Raw genomic sequence first — 22358 nt, 5'->3', positions numbered from 1 at the left:
CAGTGCATGAGAGGGATGGCCAAGCTGCAGCAAGTCCAGTGGAAGTCCAGGGACATTGAACCTCATTTTTTCAGCTTGAAGAAGATGGGGAAAAACTCTGTCATCTATTATTATGCATGTTCGGTTAGAGTGAAGAGTTTTCTCGAGGGCATGGTGAGAGGACAGAGGGAAATGGTTGCAAGCTACATTAAGAGAAATCCCAGCTATGACTGATGAGCTGCTGAATTTCTGTCCTTGTAAATCTTCAAAACATACCTAGACAAGAAGTGATATGGATGTGAGGGCAGCCCTGCCTTGAGAAGATCCTAAGAGGTTTCTTCAACTTAATTTGCTCTATGATTGCAGGGGTCATGAACATAAATGGTAAAAGTATATCACGCTACAGCTAACAATGCATCCTCAAAATACTGAGGCCCTCACACTTTTTATTTATAATTTATATTACATACTTTGTACCAATTTAAATGTATCCTTCCAAAATTTTCCATTTTAGAGTTACATTGTATCAAACCTCTGTTAGAACTTCTAAAGGATTGCTGTTTTTAAACACACATTGCTTGGATTTACTTCATGGAACATAATATTTTAAAATATATATTCATATTGCACATTTAAAACTGTACTTCCATCTCGGACTCAATAAAGTTAACAAAACACGCACACACACACATAAGACACATGCAACAGCTGAAGGAAAGCTTTCCTCAGACAAATTTCCATTTTGATAGAACTTCACACAGGCCATAAACAAAACCTTATATAGTGTACACAAAAGTTCTGTGTATGCAGTAAGGCAGGCATACAAAGAGGTAAAAAGTACATCATCGTTCACTATGTTACATTAAAAGATAGCTGAACAGATAAAATCGGTGTTGCCTCTCTAAAACAATCTCCTCAAATTGTACATTGGTTATTTCAACTCAAAGTCAGATCCCATCTTTACTTTAAAAAGGGAAAAGACATTGGCAAAACAACCTGAACAGAGAATGAAACTTTTCCTCTCTGAAATTGTTGTCCCACAGTACTTATTATCTGTAAGTCAGAAAAATTAGCCATCTTTTTGCTTCTATAGAGTAAGATGTGAGAAAATTCAGTGATTTACCCATACCGACAAATACCTCTTGTATGTTACATTTGAATGCTTATGCACATTATGCTTAATGAATAGGAACACACACAAGTCATCTCCAATGTTTTGTTTCTTCTGAATTATCTTTCAAAGGTCAGGAGCTTCATTTGGCAAAGCAACAATATAAGGGAGCAGCCCACTTTTCCTTCATACCAGTTTCATGAACATTTGCCACAAATGCAACTTCATTATCTTAAATACCTATTAGCTTTATCAAGAAAAAGCTGCGATAAAGCTCATTGTGCTTTGTTTTCCAGAAGTGTCGTTCATTCACACAACTGAAGAGCCAGCAAACAGGACTTTCTAAAGTTCACACGTGCGTACAGTTTGTAGATGGTGGTGTATCTATCCGACTCTTATTTTCTTTAGCATCATTCAGAGGTGATTCGTTACCTATCTGGCACTTGAAAACTTGTTTGTAGGCCTTTCTAAAATTTTCAGAGAGAAATGCATAAATAATTGGGTTTACAGAAGAATTGCTGTAAGCCAGGCAGTGTGCAGCTATCCTGAAGAGAAATGAAGCTTGAGTCAGTGGGAAAACTCCAAATTCAGCCCAGAGATGAATCACATGATGGGGCAGCCAGGAGATGCCGAAAACCACTACCACCACCAACACAGTCTGTGCTGTCTGAGACAGGGAAAGGAAAACACAGATGTCTTATGAGTATTAAAAACAAGCTTATTTAAATAATTAATTGATAATAATAATAATAATAAAAGTAGACAGATAGAACACACTTTTGAATGTTTATTAATCATTTAACTTCATTACCTACATGGACTTTATTCTGTAGTACTGCAAGAAGAACATTAGCTTCCATAGCAAAAGAGAAACACATCTCCTTTCTCAAAGGCAAAGGATGATGTTCCTCACTCCCTAGACAAAGTACTAGCCTCTTCTGAGATGGACTCAGGACTGATGCAATAAATTGATAACACAGGCCTCTGGGAAACCTCATCCAGATCTAATGAATCATACTTTAATAGAGTACACAAGAATTTCTGAGCAGATTTCAAGGGAGATCTACTGTACATGGTGGCAGGTAGTGAAAGAGATAAGAGCAGTCAAATTAACCCTTTGCTCAAGAGTCTAAAGCAGGAGCAGAGGTTGCAGTCTTTTTTAAAGCTTCCTCTTTAAGCATAAAACCTCCACTGGAATAATCCAACAATATTCTGGGATAGAACTAGGAAAACAAACAAAAAGAACAAGATTTCTGGTAACTATACATTTAACATAAGGAGCAAAATAACCTTCATTCTACCTCTTGACTCCACTTTCAGTATTTTCACAAGAAAGAGATGTTAAGTTTTTTAGATCCCCTCTGACAGCTGCAGTATCAGTCACCACAGACCTTTCAGTTACTGCACATGTTTTTCCAGGCACAGTGGAGTTTGTTTGACAATGTTTTCTTTAGGTTCCATTTTCTTCCAAAACTGCAATTACTGCTTTGCAGGTGCTGCACAAAATGCATTTCTCTAGCAAGTGCCATTTTCCTGGAGAGCCTAGTAGCAATTCCAAAGCATGTTATGTTATGGGCCATTATAACTACTCTAGTAACACTTTACAACATAATTCTTCAGATAACTTCAGCTCTTATTCACAGGCAGAACTAACTCACAAAGTGATATATGCTGCAACACAGACTTTTTACTGATATTACTGTTTTATCCTGGTCTATACTTACTTGAACTGATTAATGCTCAGTAATGATTAACGACTTGGTTAATTATCGTATGACTTAATTTGTAGGAACTTGAATGGGATAAGTCTAATTTCTGCAGCAACAGCCCGAAATAACTTATGACAAATATTGTTTCTGGTTAGCAAAATCTCTAGTAAATATAATTTGTTCAGTCTCAAGGGTTCAAATTTATTCACAGGCCTTTTTTTTTTTTTTTTTTTTTTTTCTTTTCCTATTTAACCCTATTAAGCTTAATTCAGTTGATGCTAAAGCAGCCACACAAATATTTCCTCTTTCAGCTCTCATCAGGAAAGCTGTCTTCCTTGTGCTAACAAGGAGGCATAAATAAAGAACAGCTGATTCTCAGATCCCTTCAATGCATTAATATTCCAGCTGCAAACACGCTGTCTGTTTATTGCACACACAGTTAATTCTTGAAAGGTGTGTTACTTCAGTTTGTCCTTTTTTTTTATTATTATCATTATTTTATATTTTATTTTTTAAATTGACACCAGGAAAATCACTGACTTTCAATAGACTGTATAAATGCAACTGAAAGCTGAGGTTGACCATGTGTCTCTCGTAACTATTACACTAAGATATTTCATATCTGTGGAGTAAGTAATTTTCCATAATGAATCCTCACAGCATCTGTTTTATCCCATTATTCCTCCCAAACCTCACTTCAGAGCTTACCTTTCCACTATCACTGTTATAATTTGCAACCAAGGCAACACTAAAGGGAAGCTCCTTTTTACATAATGGTATCATGCTTAGGGTTTCTCATCAAATAAAGAAAAAAACTTGAAATGCATACTGATGTTTCCTGGCCAAAAAGCATAAAAAATAGCATTTAGGTACATTTATATTTTAAAATTACTTTTTAAATTCACACATGACAAATTAAGATTCTGCTACTAAGAATCTTTTTCATTGGTCTAAGCAAGCTTGACACAATGATATCCATGGGCCCTGAAGGGATACACTCAAAAGTACTGAAGGACCTGGCAGAAGTGATTGCCATGATGCTCTCTATGATCTTTGGAAGATCGTGGAGAATGAGAGAAGTTTTTGAGGACTGGAAGAAAAGCCAGCGTCACTGCAAGTCTTCAAAATAGGCTAGAAGGAGGACCCAGAAACCTATAGGCCAGTCAGCCTCCCCTCCTTCCCCAGGAAGATGATGGAAAGTCTTCTGGATGCCTTCTCCAACAAAGTGGAAGAGAAAAAGGTTATGAAGAGTAGTCAGCATGGATTCACCAAGGGAGAATCATGCCTGACTGATCTGGTAGCCTGTGAGATCTCATGACTGACTGGATAGATGTGGGGAGAGCAGTGGATGTTGTATACTTCAGCAAGGAATTTGATGTTGCATCTTGTAACATCCTCATAGGTAAACTCAGAAAGTGTAGGACAGTCAAGTGGTTGGTGAGGTGAACTCAGAACTGGCTGACAGGCAGAGATTAGAGGGTTGTGATCAGCAGCACAGAATCTACTTGGAGGCCCGTAGATAGTGGTGTTTTCCAGGGGTTGGTACTGGGTCTTATCTTGTTCAATATCTTTATCAGTGACCTGGATGAAGAGACAGAGTGCAACCTGACCAAGTCTGCTGGTGATACAAAGCTGGGAGGTGACACACCAGAAAGCTGTGCTGGACAGCATGAGACCAGATAAGGTTCAACAAGGGCAATTGTACAGTCCTAAACATGGGGAGGAATAACCTCCTGTATCAGTATGGGTTAGAAGCTGACCTGCTGGAAAGAAACTCTGTAGAGAAGAACTTGAGTGTCCTGGTGGGCAACAGGTTGGCCATGAGCCAGCAGTGTGCCCACATGGCCAAGAAGGCCAATGGTATCCTGGGTTGTATTAAAAAGAGTGTAGCCAGACAGTTGAGGGAGGTGATCCTCCACTTCTACCCTGCCCTGGTGAGGCCACATCTGGACCACTGTGTCAAGTTCTCAGCTCCCCAGTTCAAGAAAAGTTGGGAACTTCTAGATAGAGCCTGTCAGAGGGCTGCGAAGACTATTAGGGGCCTGGAGCATTTCCTCATTGAGGAAGGACTGAGAGAGCTGACACTGTTCAGCCTGGAGGAGAAAAGACTAAGGAGGCTTATTAAATGCTTATAAAAATCTAATGGATGGAAGCAAGTGGATGGGGCCAGGTTCTTTTCAGTGATGCTCAGCAACAGGATGAGGGGCAATATGCACAAGCTGGAACTCTGGAAGTTCCATATGAACATGAGGAAAAACTTATTAACTTGGAGAGTGACAGAGCATGGAACAGGCCGTCCAGAGAAGCTGTGGAGTGTCTGCCTATGGAGGTATTCAAAACCTATCTAGATACTTTTCTATGTAACATATTCCAGGTAGCCTGCTGTAGTGGGGAATTGGACTAGATGATTTCCAGAGGTCCCTTCCTACCCATACAATTCTGTGATACCAAAATTTTATAAAGCTCTGAATAAAGCTGTAGAACTGGGCTTTAAATGCTTTATTCTTAACATAAACAGCAAGGAAAAGAAGAAACAGGAACCAGAAAGATAAAAGATACTAATGAAAACAGAATTGTTTTGAAATCGTGAGCTAAATAAGGCCTTCGGATCAGAAAGTTCTAAGTCAAAAAAGTTTTCCACGTCATCCTGTTTGCCTTTCCAGTACTGAACCCTGAGATACCTGAATAGTCCTGGACATACAATACTTTTCCATGAAACTATGAAAGCAAATTCATGGATAGATATGACTTTTATTTGCATAAAGAGCTTGGACCTAGAGAAGATGCAGATATTCCCAGTTCAAAAATAACATACATAAGAGCAGGGATGCCAACAAAGAGAATTCCTTTCAAAACTACAACTTTGGCCTTGATTAGATTAAATGCAAATTATTTATGTTAAGTATTTTACTGCATCAGAGACATAATGCTTTTAATTTAGAAATAGAAATCTGTTGACTAAGATATATATATATATTTAAATAGAGAATGCATAAATAATGTATTATTTATTCCCCGTTGAGCCCATGTATATCTCATTTACATTGCAGACAGTCTGCATGCCCATATGGTAATAGCGATCAGATCAAACGAAGAGCTATAGCCTAAGGGCTGTTTCTGACTCCACATTCATAAACTGAGAAGTTAGTCAGATTATTACTGTGGTCAAATCTGCTCAAAAATCAGAACTATATTATATTATCTGACAAAATATCTACACAAACACATCTTTCAAATATTGCTCTGAATTGCAAAGCTAATGTTGTGCTTCAAAGACCTTTCACAGTTCCACTTGTAGGCAGTATATAAGTGAAACCTTGAACATAAAAGAAAAAAGGTTTTATGGAAAATCATAAAATCATGAAAGTCTCTTTTTAGACTCCTATCAGGAATTGCAATGAATCTCATTTGGAAGTCTTATCATATAAGCTAGAAATCCTTCATTACCTGCTAAAAATATTCAGCTAGTTAGGAAAACAACAACAAAAATGAGTAAAGAAAAAAAAAGAGAGAGATTTAGGGAAAAAATTCTAGTGAGGCAAAAGAAACATTTACTTTAGAGAGGTAATCTCTTCACAACTGAATTTCACATGCTCCAGTGTTCAAAATATGGGGATTTCAAGTAATGGCTTGACCACTCTAATGGAAAATCCTGATCAGAAAAGTCTCTTATTCTGCTGTGGCGCTGAATATGTCATCAAATTCTCCATTTCAAATCTTTCTCTCCATTACATCTTTGGCAACAAGCAATAGCACAGCAAATCATCTTAACCATAAAACTACAATGTAAACAAATAGGAATTGGTATTAAAAGCATCTACCTTTTTCTTGGATGCTTCTGACTTCTTCGACATGTTTCTCAACTTTTTATGCAGATGATTAAGAACCTGAAAAGATTAATTTGCAATTTGTATTTCACCGTTTTCTAAAATTCATAACCTTTTTTTTTTTTTTCTTTTTTTTTTTTTTTAGAGTACGTTCTTCAGGACTGCATGGGTTGCTTAGAAACATTAATGATCCAAATTAAACATTTCAGAAGTCCATATTTTAAAATATATAGGAATTACTTATCTACATCTGTAGCTAATCAGCAAATAGGAAACATATCACAATTGAATTCTATCAGAATACAGTTGCATTACATAACAAATACACATTACAATCAAATGAGCCAATAAATTGAAACCTACCCTACAACTAGAATTAGCAATTATTCTTTCATAAAAATCTCAGTGCTCATTAATTTAGAATGACCTTTGCTGCATGTAACATAAGAAGTGTATGTTTTGAGTCAGAGCTTTTCTGAGTCACCTGCATAATTTGCTTTCTTCAGATGGATGTTTAGTTAATATAATCAGGATGTTGGCACTATTTGATCTTCGAAAGATGCCTAGGCTTTTACAAAGAATTTATACTAAGATGTATCTCCTGTGAGGCGTGACCTTTATGAACAATTTGATGATACTTGCCATGTACCTTTCATAAGTAATTTTTTAATATACTTCAAAATGATTCATCAGCCGAGAGTAGCTTTTCACATAAGAGTTTGGACAGTGGATGCATAGAGGAGCATACCCTCCTCTATCTGCAGTCATTATTAACTGAATTTAATATATTCATATAGTGTGATTTGTTGGTATGCAGGGAAACAGGGTATATGCTCTTCAGCTGAATGTGTTGAACATGTGCTAAATCATACCAAATAAAAACTGGAAATACTTATGTATACTCAAGGGTTTAATTGTAATGTGGTAAGAACTTGTTTATCAATTTATACAAAAAGTCAGAACATAGAGTCTTCAGTTAGATGACTGTGATGTCAGGGTTGTGCTTGACATACCTCCAAGATGAAGTGACAACAATTAAATAGGTAAGATCACCCAGAATTAAAGTAAATATGTATTAAAGGATCTTATTTTTAAGGAATAACATGCTGATAGTTCTTATAATAAGATTTCTTGAGGTGTGAAAAGTGTAGAAATTCTCTTATTCCACATGAGGATGTTTTCTCTGATTCCTTCAGAATGTACAACTAACTGCTGCAAGGACAGGATACCAAACAGGATGACAGAAATTAAATCCCACTGTGGTACTTAAGACTTAGAAACATACATTATGAGTTAGGAGAAACAGAAACAGGACAATATCTATGAATAAATATAGCTCACAGTGAATTCCATTTTTTAAGTGTCTGCTCTTATTACCAGTGAACCAATAATAATAATAATAACAACAAAAAAAATAATGAATTTCAACATAACACTGGAAATGCAGATCTGCTTATCTGTGTATGAATGTGTCTGTGTATGACTCAACACAAAAACTCCTTTTTCTGAAATACCAGCCTGGCTGCCACCTGGCCAGTCTGAACCCAGGAAAGGCAAATGTGTTTTCTCTGAGAAGGTCCAGCTTTGGCTGGATGTCAACCATTATTCCCACTCCAGGATGAAACAGACCAGATGGAAAGGACAGAAGAACCCCTGAAATGCATCACAGGACCGAGGAGATGCTCATCTGGTTCACACATCCTTTATTCACCACGTGCAGCAGTGCTGAATTGCTTAGTCCATGGGTGTGAAAATATAAGAGCATGGGAAAAATACCATTCACTTCCCATTGCTTCTTTTTCATTTATCCTTTGCCTTCACTGGAACAGACTTCCCTGGGCAGTGTCGCTGCCCCAAGCTGCTGGAGCTCCAGAAGCATTTGGACAACACTTTCAGACATAAGGTCTGTTTTTGGGTAGTGCTGTTAGCAGCCAGAAATAGGAATCGATGGTCTTTATGAGTCCCTTCCAATTTGGGATATTCTATGGTTCTGTGATTCATGTAACTTCAATAGATGGGCTTTTTCCACAGGACCTTTGCAGATCCTGTTTCCTGCCACCCTGAACCTGTACTATACTAATATATATTGTGATTTTCAATATTAAAGTTAGATGCACTCTTCCAAAAATTCAGAACTGCAAAATCTTCTCTTGAAATTATAAACTTCAGTTCTCTCATTCTAAAACTTTTAACAAAGCTTTTTTTCATTTGAAACTTTCTCCGGTCCAAATAGAGGTGGAATAGACAAATCTGTTACTAAAAATTCTGTGTGAGTTGAAGATTTAGCCAATAACTTTCCCATTAATCTTTCTCAACTCTCTCTCTCTCAGATTGTGTACATGTGCTATGGAAGAAGGATGTGCAGCCTCTGCAGTGAAAACATGCTGGCTCTGCATGGCATTGTACCAGATGGTATGCAAACCAGCAGCAAGAAACAGGCAGAATTGAATTACCGATCAACAGCTGTGGAACAAGACACAGAGACCTACACAGAGAGATGCAGAGGGTTATTAAGAACCATGTTTATGCACAACCACAACAAAGCAAATTAAAGACACCTCTCCTCACCACCCTGTTTGAATTATCTCTTCTCTGGGCCAAGAAATAATTAATTGTTCCTCTAACAGCCACTTCACCTGAATGAATATTAATTCTGCCTGCTCCTCTCATTTTATCTCAGGCTATTCCTTTAAAGAAAATCTCTTTCACAATATCCACTAATACATTTACCCGTGCATATTTGACTCGGGTAGTAAAATATTAGCCTTGCTAAAAAAGTCATAACCCGTTACATGTTTTAAAGGTTACATTTTAAAAAAAGTTCAGGTCTGCGGAAAAACTGGCTTTTCACATGAAACTGTTAACTCTGGCTTTCATGTAGCTGATGATGAGAATTCACATATGGCTTCTGGGGAAGGAATATCTTTGCTGTGCTCTGGAGATGGGTTTATTCGGGACAGGAGTTATGCTTCTGTGACAAGAGGGTGTAGAGAGACATGAAGGATGACACAAATACAAAAATTCCAGGCTAGTCCAGTCTGTGCAGTCAAAACTATCACTGACAGCATTTGGAGGGGAGGCTTGCTTTTGCCTACAGACTATTACATTGTGTTTGCAGCTGTTTCAGATAGTACCTTCAAATGGCTTGGTAGCACAGACTGAGACACTATGGCCAAAAGAATCTGGAAAAGGGATTTTGTAAAAGGAAGGGGGAAAATAGCCTAAGCTATCTGTGCCTACTCATACAGGCGTAGCAAATAATACAAAAGTTTGCAATCTGCACTGCTTCAAAGCATGTTTCCTGTCTGTCTGTATATAACCGTTCCACAGACTGCATCTTCATTATTTGTTACTTTATCCATTTAAAACCATACAGCAGGAAAGCCTGCCCAAGGTCATTATCTAATAAGAGTAAACTGCTTGTTTAACAGAGCCATAATGTGACCACTACATTCTGAACCATATTTTGTATTATTAACCTTATTTAAATTCAAGTGCCTTTACCTGCAATCCATTTTTTAAAGCAGTGCTGCTACTTTTATTATCACAACAGATATTTCACCCTCTTTCATTTAATAGTGTCACTAATGTGTCATAACTTTTTAATTTCTTTTCAGTGGAGTTTAGTCTTCTCCTATAAAGTTTTCCCTCTCTGTTTAGTGAAATTTAAGATACAATATCTGTGGCTAAGAACCATGTAAACGTGCTTTAATGTTAGGGCTCCTCTTTTTTTCTTTTCTTTTTTTTTTTTTTTTTTTTTTTTTTGTATGGCTTATTTTTAACCAACCCTATAAATCATGCACGACTTTCTTGAATTCAGAATGTTCAGAATGATAGATAATAATGGAAACATTCTTCAGGCAAGAAATAAATTAAAAAATAGCTTTTAACATTATACATCTATAAAAGGAAAAGTTTCTAATGATTTTAGGTGTCCAGCCTGGAGGTTTGAAAGGGTTTAAGTCTCATTATTGAGTTCTCAACAGCAGGGGAACCCAAAACCCATCATCACACTATGCTGCCTTGACAAGTGCCGACTGGTGGAAGCTCAATGTGCATTTATTACTTTTCCCTTTAGGAACGTATTAGTAAGTAAACGTATCAATGTTATGAAACACATTCTTAAAGCAACAAAAAAACCCACGGCAAATAAAACATGATAAACTTTAAAAAGTAAGAATACAGACTGTCTATGTGCAGTGCTGTAACTCAAGTAATGACCATATAATGACTACTGCACTGGCTGAAGTTGTGAACTCCTTTAAAGAGCAGCTCTGAAGGCTCTCCAGGGCCAATGAATGCTGACTTTCTGAGGATTTGTGATTTCTTGACCACAGGTTCTCAAGAAGATGAGCTCCGCTGTGAGCAAGCACTTCACAAGACCTGTTCCCCATGTGGCATGTGCGCTGTTCAGCAGCTGGGTACAGACTGACTCTTTAAAGAGCACAGAAGACTGAGACTCTTTGTCTTCTGCATTGGCTCCTGTTTTCACAAAACTAAGGAAATACCATGACTTCTTCTCATATTTTTACACATATACCACATTTAGTTAAAACTGACCCAAAGTTATTTGTGGGAGAGAGGAAATGGAGAGCTCAAAGCACACAACAGAGTATGAGCTCTGTTTTAAGAGCAGATTATTTAAGATTTCCAATTCTAGTCCTGTGGCATATGCCATTATTTCATCACTATCTATCTGTGGTTTGTAACAATACTACTGTCCACTGGGGACAGAACCCCATGAAAATGAATCTCTCCTAACACAATTTAAGAGCAACTGAGAGAGGGAAACAACTCAGTCCCCTGTTAGAGCATCTAAAAAATGAGACTTTCAGAACAGAAAGTTCAATTGCAATTTGCTTTAAAAAGAAACAACAGAAATGCCTTAAAGGAGCCTGGAAAAGGCAATATATTCAAATAGAGAAATGCGTCTCCTTCATCTTAATTTACTGCATCAGAAAATTGTGTTATTTAGCTGATCCAGAGTTCATGAAAACCAGCAAAGTCCATAAGAAACTAATGTGTTTATCTTCGTAATACTTCTGAGGCTGTTACAGAGCAGCTATCTTTTAACCCTGCATGCACTGAGAAGCCAAAATATCTGTGGTATTTTACATCGTTTTAGGGACACTAATAAGAGCCCATTGAGATCACTAGGCTGGAGACCCAGGAAAGTCGCAATGGCTGTGACAAAGAGAAAATGTCAGCTCTGATTTTCAACTTCTGCCGTCCTTGATTTCTCCCTCACTGTAACCCATGTGTCACAGTACTGCAGTCACAGATGTGCTCATGGCTCTTAACGAGGGCAGGGATGAGCCTTTGTGCTGCAGGGTACAAACCCTTCCAATAGCTTCTTATGAACCATGGCATTTTTCAGCTTTATTGACACCAGTGGGAATACAACATGTCTCCTGGAATTCATTCTTCAGCTTGAGTCTGCAGCAAGCAGGGCTGTACGTACAGGCTCAAAACAAATCCATCCTCAGCCCAAGCAGGGCTGAGATTCAAGACTGGCAACAATGTGAGCATGAGATTTTATCTGTAACTTGGAGTGGCCTTGTTTTTATAGACTTTTTCTGGGTATGTATTTCACACAGCTTGTTGTTTTTTAAATACACATACTCATATTTATATGGAGGTATTTACCGTAATATGAGGGCTTTGTAACATAGTATGTTCTGTTTACTACACTTGTAGTTTTAAAAATACCCCTTATTGTATACTGTTCAGATTTGTTATAAGTTTTAAGACTTGCTTTCAGTTTTTCTGTTATATAATTATATATTTAAGGCTGGTAATTCAGCTGAAATTGAGGATAGTTTGGCTTTTAAAAATATAACAAAGAATTCATAATAGATTAAATTCTCTCTGTATTGTTCTTAAATCTCTGACGATACAAGGCTATGGTAAGTTTCTTTCCTCTTAAAGCTGTTACATTCACCACAGTAGAAGAGGTGCCAGTGTATTTACCCAGGGAAACCAGAATGCATTTTACATAGGAAAACATGTTTTGTTTTATTTTTTCGCCATTTGCCAGGCTGGACTTGTTTCACTACCAACAATAGGTTAAAAACATCATCCTTTGAGTTCTGCATAACTCAGAGTTTTAATAGAGTTGGATGCTGTTCCAACCTGAATTTCCACAGTTAAACTAACTTTATATATATATACAATACATACAACTGAACATAAAATTATCTGTTCAGATTAAATGCATTAACTAAGCCTTTTTAACATGCTTATTAAAGATGGGATTTTGTGACACCTAAGCAGTCCCCATCTGCAAAGGTGGTTCTGTCCTCTTGAACCCAAATTACTGCCTAAGGAGAAATCCCATGACTGATGTTGCTGGTGCACACTAGGAGGATCTCTGTGCAGCTCACTGGGTCACAGCCTGTGCTTGAGTCCTTCTTGATACTGCATCAAAGGCTGAAATTAACATCTGCAGAAAAACATGACCATTTTCCAGAGCAGAAAGCCTTTAAGTACACCCATTCAGGCAAATGCACTAAATGATTTCCTACTCAGGTTCTCACTTGTTGCTTCCTAGCACCTGACCTTGCTTAATTCAGAGGTAAATCTCCCTCTGCAGAGCAGGGTGAGGTTAACAATGACCAGGCGACACCTTATTCCTTTAGCTCATAACATTTTAATGGGATCAGACGAAATTGGTGGGATTTTGCTGTCTTGTTTTCATCACACCTCATTTCAAAAGAGCTGCACTGCTTTGTAGGAAGCCTGAACAACTTGTTGCTTGGTTGCACTTCACTGGAGTTAAACTCTTCATGCAGCACAGCAAGGAAATGGGAGAGTTGTTGTCACAGAGGAAGCAGCAGAGCACTGGGGTTTTCTGACACTTTGTAAGGAGAGGGGACCTGGAAGTGTCTGAAGAATACACAACACCCCCAGCTACTCCATGCAGCCCTCGACCTGTCTGCACCACACACACACGTCCCCAGCTATCCCTCCACTATAAAACCCATCCCCACAAACTCATTTTTGCCCCATCACCTCCTAATGCTGCTGGTTCCCAACAATGCCATGTCCATCTGTGCACCGGACATGTCTCCACAGCTCAAGGATACCCACCACCGCTATCACCATTGCTTTTTACAATCCCTTCCCCACCACCTGCCCTGCCCCACCTTGGCATAGCAGAAAGAGATGAGCAGCAGAGGGAGCAGATAACCGAAGACAAAGGTGCAGACCACGTAGACCTTCTTGTGGCGCGGGTTGGGCCAGTGTTCCCAGCAGAAGGTCTGGTCGCTGCCATTGCGGTGGAAGAGGCGCTGGTGATGAGCCACTGGTGAGGCCATGGCAAAGGAGAGAGCCCAGATGAGCCCGACTCCCAGCAGCGCGTTGCGGGGGACGCGCAGGGTGGAGGAGCGCCGTGAGTGCACAATGGCCACATAGCGGTCCACGGACATGGCCGAGAGCGTGAAGATGCTCACCAGCATGGAGACGGTGAAGAAGTAATGGATGAACTTGCAGATGAAGGCACCCAGCACCCAGGTGGGCAGCACATAGACCGTGGACTGGAAGGGGATGCAGAAGAGCAGGTAGGCCAGGTCGGCGATACTCAGGTTCAGGATAAAGATGTTGGTGGTGCTGCGGCGCTTGCCCGGCTTGCTGCGAGCCAGCACCGTGATCACCAGCGAGTTTCCCAGCACCCCCAGGGCAAAGATCAAGCCGAAGACGATCAGGGTGATGAAGTTCTCGATGCCGATGCCGAAAAGGGGCTTCCCCTCAGTCTCCAGCAGCCCGGAGGCGTTGAACTCCCCGCGGGGCGACTCTGCCCCCTCCTGGGACCGGTTGAGGGGCTCCCCCGGTTCCATCCTCTCCTGTTGACGCCAAGCAAAGTTTCCGCGGGTGGAAGGCGGAGGCAAAGCCCCGCGACAGGTGGCGGCCACCCCCGCCAGCGCCGGGCAGGGGTGGATGGTTAGAGGGTAGGAGGAGGAGAAGGAGGAGGAGGAGGAAGGCGCCGCCGCCGCCCAACGTGCGCCGCCGGGTGCGGAGGAGGATCGGCAGCCCCGGGCAAGCTGCGCTCTCCCTTCCCTCCGCCTCCGCCTCCGCCAGGCTCGCCCTGGCTCCCGCTGTGCCGGCAGGTCGGGCAAAGCGGGGAGCAGAGGGACTTCTTTATTTCCCGATTTAGACGGTAATCGGCTTCTCAGGGCAGCCGCCTCGGAAAAGTTCTTCGTGCCTCTTGTGCCGGCTGTTGGGCAGGGTGGAGCGGCGGCAGGCGGGGCTGCGGGAGTTCTGCATCGAGCTCGGACAGGTAGCAGGCAGTAGGAATTCGGACGGACTATTCAAAGCCCGGTCTCACTGTTTTCACCTCCCTCACAGGCTGCTATTATATGTTCCGTCATGGGCGGTAGCTCGCAGGGCAAAAAGTGGCAGGCGCTGTTATTTCATACAAGCAAATAAAAGACCACCTTTCACGTACCAATCACGAAGAACGTGTTCCCAAAGCTCCCCGTTGCTCTGCTCTGTGCCCTGTTAGTCAGCGATGAGCTCAGAGCCGGGCAGCAGCAGGGAGCTCTTCCAGGGACCAAAATTAGAGCGTCTAAATAGTGGTTCTTCTCAGAGCTGGGCAGAATGCAGAGCCTCCCGCAGGCTGTGTGTATGAGTTCACGTAAATACTCTCACACACGTGCACCTTGCCAATAAAACAGGATTGCTAGAGAGTTCTTGAAATGTTTTCGATCTGTGTGCTACATCTGATGTTAGCATTGCTCCGTCTCTCTTCTCAAGGGATGAAACTGTGAATTGTTGCAAATCCCCTCCACCCATATGGAGGGACGGGCTGGGAGAGCCGTGTCTTCCTTCAAATACTTCTTTTATGTGTCCTATTTACTCAAGATCTCAGTGCTACTTTGCAGCACCTTCCACGTGGGGAGCAGTGGGGACAAAGAGAACCAGCTGTTCAGACGTGTTTCCTTAGGACACGAGCTTTTGTTTGCTTCTCTTTAGACCACAGTTTAACGGTTTTTTTCCCCCCACCTTTCCTTTTGCTGCTTGTATTAGGACAACCTTTCAGAAGCTCTGCATCAGCTGACTGTAGAGCTATTGACTTCTGCAGATCTAGATGGGAATTAATCCTACTTATCATCTGGTGCATTATGTCAAAAGTAAAACATTATGGGAGAGCGCAATTCAGTTTCTATAGATTTCTACGGATTTAGATCGAGCTGCTTCCTATATTCATCATGACTCAGTTTTGGAGTTACAAATAACTAAAAATAAACCACTGAAGACTCCTAAGAGATTTGAGGGTTCCTTTGTTGTTGTTGTTTTTAGTGTGTGTACCTCATCACTACATTGTCATGTTCAGTTACTGCTTGGACCTACTACTACTGTATACTTCTGTTAGGGATCTGAGAACAGATGTTAAACATTTTTAGAATGTATCAGATACAGCAGACTTATCAGAAATATCCAAGTATATGGTCAAAAAAAAATGGAAGTATACATAAATTCCCTTAGTGTAACTGATGCCTATGTTTATTGCTATGAATTCCTTTATATGAGACACAAGAAGCTGATGTTTTGCTTTTGAGTCAGAGAATATCCTGGATTGGAAGACATCTACAAGAATCATAGAGCCCAGCTCCTGGCTCCACATGGAGCAACCGAAATTCAAACCTTTTGTCTGAAAGCAGTGACCAGACACCCCTTGAACTCCAGCCCTGGGCAACCCGTTCTATGCCCACCACCCTCTGGTGCAGACACTTTCCTTAACTCCCAGCTGTCCCTCCCCTGGCACAGCTCCATTCTGTTCCTTCAGGTTAATCATGTGCTGTTGCCAGACATCAGCCTTTGTTATTCTGTCAGGAGTGAAACCTTAGCCTTGCTGAAGCTAGTGCTAACATTGAGTTAATTGCAACTCTCCATCTGAAATGTGTCATTAGTCCTCATTGCTCAGGTCTTCTTCTATTTTCTCAGGAAATATTTTCCTTTGAATGTTATAGTCTGAATGATGACCAAAGAATATCAGATTGTGGTATTGGACAAATGAGCAAGGAAAATGGATACAGAAATGAAATCGGTTTTAAAAGAAAGCAACCTGAAAATTGCATTAGTGGGCTGGACTGGAGTGTTGGTTCTATTAGTTTCCTGAGATGTTTTATTGCCAGTTTTGCAGCTCAAGATCTGCTTTACTTTTATGCCTGTATAACGTATACAGTAACATACACAGTTTTATAAGGCCTCAGCTGCACATAAGGAAAAAGAAAAAAGCAAACCAAACAGCAGTGAGCACAATCATGTAGTAGCTTTTCTTTCACAGGAAAGAAGTTGACAGACCCATAGGCTTTTATATCAGTAAAGTTCACATGTTGACAGAACCCATGACTCCTGTTAAAACTGATGTAAACAAACAGGTGCTGACATTTCAATCCATCGTTGTTATTTTCTAGATGGAGTGAACAGCTAAAATAACAGAAAGTTCTAAAGGGAAAGTTCTTATGAAGTCAGTACAAATAATTTTATAATCAAATTTAAGAATTACCTGGGCAAGTGGGAGAAGAAAAAGTCAGTACAGAACGTACATCACAGTTCAGGAAGATAATTTCCATCTCTTTACAACAGAGATCTCTTAAGCATGTGATTCATGCATTTCCTTGATTCCTTTTATTGAATCTAGTCCTGAACACAAAAGGATCTCATTTTGTCAAAAGAAAGAATAGCTTATGAACTTCAGAAAGAGCAAAGCTAGATGCATTGGGCAGATAACAGGAAATTAAATGCAATTTTCTTATGCCTGTGGACAGCATCTACAGTATTCTTTGTCAGCTCCTCAATTTTCCATAGCAATTAGTGGTAAAAATAATGCAAGGAATCTAGAAAGTTGATGGGAACCTGAGTACCTCTTTAAGTCCAGGCTTACATGTTTACTCCTTGGTGTATAATCAGGAAGGTAATACTGAGAGGAAACATCACAAAAATGTCCTTCCTTTCCCTCGCTTTAGTGATTGGTCTAGAAATGTGTTTTTTCATATGGCTCTGATAATAAAAATTACACTGGTAAATTTTTATGCCAGAAAAGAGAACTCATTATTTAACAATCCATTAAATTGATTTAAAACATTCATTACCGCTACAGTCTTTGTCACTGTGAAAACTACATATATAAAAAATATAATCACAGTAGTGCCCCTAAAATCCATTTATATTTGAGAATGAATACTTAGCTAGCACCTCTTGAATATTTTAGTTAGCATGGAAACAATAAATAGTGCACATGTTAACACACATTTCCTGCTGGGTTTTAGTTACATTCCAACTTGTCACTTTTAGGACACAATGAGTAAGTGAGGTACAAAAATTGGAAGCTGATTATTCTTATGGGTACACAAATTTCTGTTTTTGTATAATGTACCATAGAATATGATGTTAATAATAGAGTGTACAACCTTTTGTCAGAAAAAGTGTTTCAGTAAAATCTATTCACTTCTGTATAAACTCTTGAGTTGAGCTGGAGGTGAGCTTCAAGCCTCTAAACTGCACAGCAGAGTCTATATTGTTTTCATTCTACCCTACTGTACTCTGCTCTATGCCTTGTTTATAAAACACAAAGCTGAAAGTAGGCTGATTTTCAAGATTGACTTTTACTTTATTTTACCCCAATTGTATTCTATTATTTCTGTTTACCATGATTCCTGGAGTAGAAATTCACATTTTAAAGACAGATATGAACTTTAAATACCATACAAAAGCTGAGCTAAAAGTTCATGATTCAAAAGTCACCTTTGACTCACCTGTTACACAGTTATTAGGATGGAAAAGCCAAGTATTTATTGGCATTAACTTGCCTTCTCTATATATTCTTGGGAAGAGTGTAACCATGAGGTCATGGATGTCAGTACATTCAAATTTCTGTGGAGGAGATGTGTCAGTAATAAACTGAAGTTTATTGCTCCTTGCTGACATTTAGAAGGAAGCGAACATCTGTCCCTATTCATCTGAGACACTGCTATTCCATCTCAGAATTTGTGCTGCATTGTTTTCCCCCGTTTTCTCTTCCAGTTCTTAAATTGCTCCCAAACAGCCTTTAGAACATAGACATTCAAAAACAGGGAATTAATTTTGAAATGATAGTTTCAAAAATTCTTTAGTTTTAAAAAAACTATTCTAAATACTCTACTTCAAAATTAAAACAGTTCCTTGTTTCACTTTGCTTGATTTGTGACAATTGCTCTATGGGATCCTTCCTAATATAGGCTGCCAAAGTGACTTGTAAATACACAACTATGCTTTATCTAAAACAGAGAGGATCAATACCTGGGTTCTCTTGAAGTAATCAGAGTACTTTGATGAGCACTTGTAACAGAGCACAACAGATCAAGCACTGCAGACTCAGGGGAGTGCAGCAGGCACCCAGGCCATAGGCAGAGCACCTACAGGAGTCATTTCAGTGGACCCTTCAAGCAGCTGCTTAAGATGGGTACCTGACAGATGTGAAGTAACAGAAGAAGATTAGAAAACGATAAGTTCTGCAAAATCAACTTTGTGTCCTTGTGCAGGAAATACAAGCTAGAAAATATACCTCAGTCATATGGAAAACACTGAGGTTACCCATGTTAAAGGAGATAGCACTGGAAAGAAGTCACTTGGAAAGCAAGACTGCTGCAGCAGCAGCTGCGTACTGCTGGTAGAGCAACCAAAGGGCTGCAGGCTTCTTTGCACGAGGTCAGTTCAGGGCACAGATGCTGGGAAGAAGAACAGAACCCCAGGGGACCTTGGACAGTGCATCTTCTCTTTGGGCAAAGAGAGAAAACTGGCACATAGGCGCACATTAACCAAGAGAGAAAGAATGAGCCTCAGAAAGAGCTCTGGTGTCAGCTGCAGCCTGGCCTTGTCTTGCTGTCACCCCTGGCTTATGCTCGAGAGAAGCAAAATCCAATTTGCTCGCATTGCTGAAGAGCCTGGAGGTAGCCGCAAGTACAAATCTGTGAGAAAAAATAATAGCTATTGTGCAGATATAGTGTCACCAAACATGTAAACTATGTGAATCTGATTGCTCTTGGAATACTGAAAACTTGTTATATGGATACCTATGTAAGCAGAGCATTATGGTTTCCAATAAAAAGGCACAACTATTCTTCTATGGCTATGCAAGGGCCTTGTGCAGTTGCAGCAGGTAAGAACAGGCTTGACTCTACAGCCAAAATCTGCTAGAGTCTTCACTGTTTCTTTTACAGCAGACTGTGATCATATAAACTGTGAGGCAGGAACAGAAAGCCTTAAGGCAGAGTCAATGGTCTTCATTAAAATTATTATTACAATTACAAACAGATTCTGAATGCTTTATAAGACATGTTTCCTGCCAAAGGCATCCTAGTTTGTATCAGGAATAGTGCAGCCAGAAGGAGCAGGGAGGTGATCATCCCTATGTACTCAGCACTGCTGAGGCCAGCCCTCAGTACTGTGTGCAGTTTTGGGCCCCTCACTTCAAGAGAGATACTGGAGGCCCTGGAGTGTGTCCAGAGAAGGACAGTGAAGTTGTAAAGGGTCTGGAGCACAAGTCTTAGGGGGAGTGGTTGAGAGCACTGTGATTGTTCAGTCTGGAGAAGAGAAGGCTGAGGGGAGACTGTAGGCTGTATCTCTCTCTACAAAGATCTGAAAGGAGATTGTAATGAAATGGGGGTCAGCCCCTGGGTAACAGCAATAAGATGAGAGGGAGTAGCCTTAAGTTGCACCACAGAAGGCTCACGTTGGATATTTGGAAAGCATCTTATAAAAAGCGGTGATGCAGTGGCACAGGCTGCGTAGGGAGGTGGGGGTCACTGTCCCTCCAGGTGTTCAGGAACCATGTGGATGTGGCACTGAGGGATGTGAACAGTGGGCATGGTGGGGATGGGTTGGTGATCTGACTGGATGATCTTAGAGGTCTTTTCAACCTTAGTGATTCTATGATTCCAGTTAATTAAAATTAATTTCAGTTGTGAAGATATTTAGAAGGTTGGTTTTTGTTTGTTTTTTTTTTTCAGAGGATATTTTGCTGCTTATCACCTCACTGCATTTATGACTTCGTCTGTGTCGGAATTTAAGAAAAAGACATTGAAATGTAGAGTTCATTATGAAAAAGTAAAAACAGAAAAGCACACGGTTGCCTTAGATCTTAACTAAAGCTCTCGCAGATGCCAGGTGTCAGGCTGCTGTCGGCAAATTTCATCAATTCCTTCTTCCAGTTCTCATCATTGTTCTGATAGAAGAGAAACTGTTTTTATTTTCAGGTAATTAGTGAGACTTTTTATTGCAGTAGATGGAGGCAGCTTACACTTGATTTTGTTTGAGCCAGACATTTCTTCTTTATTGATTCTAGTAACTACTCAAGTTGGTGCTTATTGATTCAGGCATAGCTGTACAGCATTTTAGTTTGTTCTGGGACAGGAATTTGCTTAGATTATTAGACTGATTCTGTTTTTCATTGTTCTGAGGTAGGGATGTTATTACTCAGAGTTTATTTGAAGTTCTCTGTAAATCTTGCCAAGGTTGTCTTCCTTTTCATTGTCTCACAAAGCTTGCTGGGTGCAAGAAGAGCAGTATGAAAAAGAGTTCTGCTGGAAGATTTCCTGCCATCCAGAGGGCACATAGAAATAAGAACAAAACAGATCCAAGTTATGTATCACTAATCTTCAGTACTTCAGACAAGTACCTATCTTTTTATGCTTAGAAACCCCACTGATGGAAACTCCACCACCTTTTGCAGAAACTGTTTTAGTACTCAGCCATTATTTCCAGTCAGAAAGCTGATTGCTATCATCTCACATTTCCAGTGGTGCAATATGTGTGCTCTGTTCTGCTATGTGAACATGGAAAACAGTTTTTTCTCCTCTTGAATTCACTTTTGAGTATCTGAAGACTCATAGTTCATGTCAGAGTTCAGAGGCAGAGGTGTCCACCTGACAGAGGGATCCGAGGAAAGGAGACAGATCCAAAGCACAAAGACAGCCTGTGCTTGTCTTTCTGGAAGGTAAACTGCAACACCTTTATAGCAGGAAGGCACTTGGATAAAAACAGGTCATTTTTATGAAATTCAGAGGATCATATAAGCTATCCTGAAGAAGCTCTGAAATTAGATACAAGGGAAGAGTGTGGGTACTTTCTGTAGGTGTCCCACTGCTCCTTTCACTCCTGTGTCACTGGCCCCAACGTGGAACAAGGGAAGCTGTGGCCTTTCCTCTGACATTATTTTTTACATAGTACACTGTGCACCTGTGAAAACCAGCACACAACCCAGGCAGTTTCAAGCTTAGCATTTGTTGAGCATATGCAGCAAAGAAGGTTGCAGGAGTCAGTGTGAGTAAAAAAACAACACTCTTTTCCTGTTACAGAGTATATGTGTCTGTTAAACGAATCTAATGCATCTTTCTCCATACTGGATAAATTGTGCAATATTTTGAAAGCCCAGTAGAATAGAATCACCAATGTCAGAAAAGACCTAAAAGATCATCCAGTCCATCCATTCAGTACTATGAAAAGATTTTATTAACAGCAGTAGCACTCTTCCATGAAAATCTGAGTCCCTCTTATCTCAGATACTCCTGAAGAAAACTATTCCAGTGCTGTCTCATGAGGTAAATCGTGTCCAGGTATGCTTTAATAGATCACACTGTCAGGTCCATGGATTGTATAATATGTGTAACTTCTGTGAATCCCTTTATACGTGTACAGCAAGAGTTAACTGTTAGATTCTAAGATTGAAATCTGCCATTAATCAGAAAGATTTCA

The 22358-nt window shown here is 40.0% G+C and overlaps 1 protein-coding gene across 1 annotated transcript; it reads right to left on the bottom strand.

Moving 5' to 3' along the window:
* Positions 1–386: 386 nt before the first annotated feature.
* Positions 387–14991, bottom strand: GALR1 (galanin receptor 1). The gene is made up of 3 exons (XM_015855222.3): positions 13772–14991; positions 6621–6686; positions 387–1757 (listed from the first exon to the last, which is right to left on the bottom strand). The coding sequence occupies exons 1-3, from the start codon at positions 14459–14461 to the stop codon at positions 1440–1442; spliced, it is 1074 nt and encodes a 357-aa protein (XP_015710708.1). The 5' UTR covers positions 14462–14991; the 3' UTR covers positions 387–1439.
* Positions 14992–22358: the final 7367 nt, after the last annotated feature.

The sequence above is a fragment of the Coturnix japonica genome, chromosome 2, assembly GCF_054131305.1.
Source record: "Coturnix japonica strain WE chromosome 2, WE-NBRP24, whole genome shotgun sequence".
In the NCBI taxonomy this organism is placed as follows: domain Eukaryota; kingdom Metazoa; phylum Chordata; class Aves; order Galliformes; family Phasianidae; genus Coturnix; species Coturnix japonica.
This window is presented reverse-complemented; position numbering and strand designations above follow the sequence as displayed.

What these genes read in the sequence shown, in the direction of transcription:
- GALR1 (XM_015855222.3), bottom strand. Translation starts at nt 14,461, where the DNA reads ATGGAACCGGGGGAGCCCCTCAACCGGTCCCAGGAGGGGGCAGAGTCG. An exon ending in TCTCTTTCTGCTATGCCAAG is followed by an intron (nt 6,687 to 13,771) that starts GTGGGGCAGGGC and finishes TAATCTTTTCAG; the next exon opens with GTTCTTAATCATCTGCATAA. An exon ending in CAGAAGCATCCAAGAAAAAG is followed by an intron (nt 1,758 to 6,620) that starts GTAGATGCTTTT and finishes TCCCTGTCTCAG; the next exon opens with ACAGCACAGACTGTGTTGGT.